Here is a 2,399-nt window from a genome sequence, read left to right as displayed (position 1 = left end):
CACCAATGAATAAAGAATTCAATCAAACGGATGTAAGATTTAATCAAGGTGAATATGATCCACTCTTAACAAACAGCAATTGCCTAAGAATGAGCAGGGCAAAAATCAACAGTGTAGACAGACTTCTAAAGGCAGGCAGCATGACTTAGTGGTTTGAGCATTGGACTATGACTCTGGAGACCAGAATTCAACTCTTGCTCATCCATGAAACCAACAGTCTCAGGGGAAGGCAATGGCAAACCTCCTCTGACCAAATCTTGCCAAGGAAACCTCATGATAAGTTCACTTTGGGGTCACCATGAAGCAGAAAATGACTTGAGGGCCCACAAGACACACACAGAGGGACAAATAATTTCTGTTCCATCTCCCAAGAAGAAAAGCTGGTGTGATAAAGAAGACAGTGGAGAGAACTGACCTCTGAACATCTGTAAGAAAAAGGAGATGCCTGGACAGAAATGAACAAGGTTTCCATGCATAGGAAGGAGAACGTCAACACTGACAATAGACAAAGTAAAAACAGGCTCATTGTAAGGATGCTTAGGGGAATAAGAACGGCTCACACAACTGAGATAGCAAACCTCTTATATAAGAAGGCCATCTATAAGAGGATGTTGGTATTTAACTCCATACTGGTGGTGAGTCTCTCAACTGTTCTGTCAAAGAACTGAGTACTGTATATTTTATTAAAGCAAAGCGCATACAGAGCTGGCATACTGAATTGGCCAGCTTTACTCTCCTTCTTCACAGCCAGCTTTAAAGAGAACTGGAATCACGCTGAAATAAAAGATAGAAAGTTAAAGTCCCAGTACTTGGAGTTTGTCTAGCCTTAACTTGAGAGTATGTCTCATTGATATCCTTGGTGCCTAACTTCTGATTTAAACTTTAATAGGACCCGGGTGTAATACTTCCAGCTGCTTAAACTGCTTAAAATAAAACTGCTTCCAAAAACCATCACCAGCCATAAGAAACACATTTGCTAGAATGCAACATGAACCTACAGTTGCTTCCAGACAGAGAACTGCTAATACTAACAGGATCTATATCCTTTTCTATATGCTGCCAGTAATTCACAGCGAGTTTACCTAGGTTTTGGGAAGGGTTCTTTAACGAAATACCACAAACCCACACACACACAAAAGCAACAGTTAACTTACGCAAAATACTTGCCTTTACCTCAACACAGAGACTGCAAGGGAAGCCAAGGATATGGACAAACAGCTGGCTCCCTCAAAAGGTCTGTGAACTTGGCAGCAACACTGGCACTTCTTCACCCCAGAAGTTCAAGATCTGGTTTCTATGGGTGCAGCTAAACTGTAGAAGTAAGGCAGTTTGACACCACTTTAACTGCCCTGGCTTCATCCAACAAAACGTGTAGTTTCATGGAGTGCCAATGAAAGGCCCTGTTAAGCCACCAATCCCAGGATTCCACAGCACTTAAAATGGTGTCAAGCTGCACTCCTTCTACAGTGTAGATGCATCCTATGCAACAGGTGCAGAACCCTTCATCTCCGTTGATGCTGGACTTAATGTGATGCATTTAATTGTTTCAAAGCAACAGGAGGATGGACGTGTCGCTCCCTCATGGCTAAACCCAAACATTCCCCATGGGGTTAGTTCTGTCCAGGAGGGGAGCCAGGAAGGGCCTGGAGGCTCCGCTCTCTCCTCCCTTGGAAAAGCTTCTCTGCTTTGCTGTCTTCAAAAGGTAAAGCGCTTTCCCCAAAAGAAGCAAAGCACACGAATAAAGCAGTTTCCAAACTACGAATCCCAGGATTGTGTAGAATACAGTCCTTGCAGTTAAAGTGGTATGAAACTGCTTTATTTCTGCGTGTGGAAGAGCTGTGAATGGCCCACGCCTCCCTCCCTTCTCACCTGGAGATAATCCACTCTGTTCAGGCTTAGGTCCATGATGGCGAAGCGTCACAAGGGCAAATTTCCCCTCAGGAGCCCAAAGGCCCTAAAAGTGTCCTCCGACCGAAACAAACACAACAGAGGCCTAGTTCTTCTTCATCTTCTTCACCGCCAGCTCCTGCGTTACCATGGTGACGAGGCCGCCTCTGGATTTCTATTGGGCGCGGAGCGGAGCGGAGGGGCGGGCTCTCCTTTGAACGTGCCCTGTGATTGGACGAGGAGACGTCAATCTAGAGGAATGATTTCCCCCCCTCTCCCTACTGAGAGTCCCGAACGGGGAGGTTGAGGAGGGAGATAAAGCCTCCAAAGGAGGCCATGCAACTAGGGCCGCTGTCCTAATTGAGAGTGAAGTCTCTGAGGAAGGAGGCTGAAACCCCCTGGGGGACCTTGAGCAAGTCACACTCTCTCAGCCTCCTCTGAACCAATCTTGCCCCCCCCAAAAAACCCCATGATAAGTTCCCCTGAGGAGGGTTGGAAATTACTTTGAAGGC

The 2,399-nt window shown here is 46.1% G+C and overlaps 1 protein-coding gene across 1 annotated transcript in view; it reads right to left on the bottom strand.

Annotated features, from left to right (window-relative positions):
- BBS7 (Bardet-Biedl syndrome 7) overlaps positions 1-2,038 on the bottom strand; it is a 24,263-nt gene extending 22,225 nt beyond the window's left edge. The window contains exon 1 of the mRNA XM_042470346.1: positions 1,870-2,038. Within this exon, the coding sequence (XP_042326280.1) occupies positions 1,870-1,905 (36 nt within the window). The 5' untranslated portion in view covers positions 1,906-2,038. The remainder of the gene's footprint in view (positions 1-1,869) is intronic.
- Positions 2,039-2,399: the final 361 nt, after the last annotated feature.

This window comes from Sceloporus undulatus, chromosome 5 (assembly GCF_019175285.1).
Source record: "Sceloporus undulatus isolate JIND9_A2432 ecotype Alabama chromosome 5, SceUnd_v1.1, whole genome shotgun sequence".
NCBI lineage: Eukaryota > Metazoa > Chordata > Lepidosauria > Squamata > Phrynosomatidae > Sceloporus > Sceloporus undulatus.
This window is presented reverse-complemented; position numbering and strand designations above follow the sequence as displayed.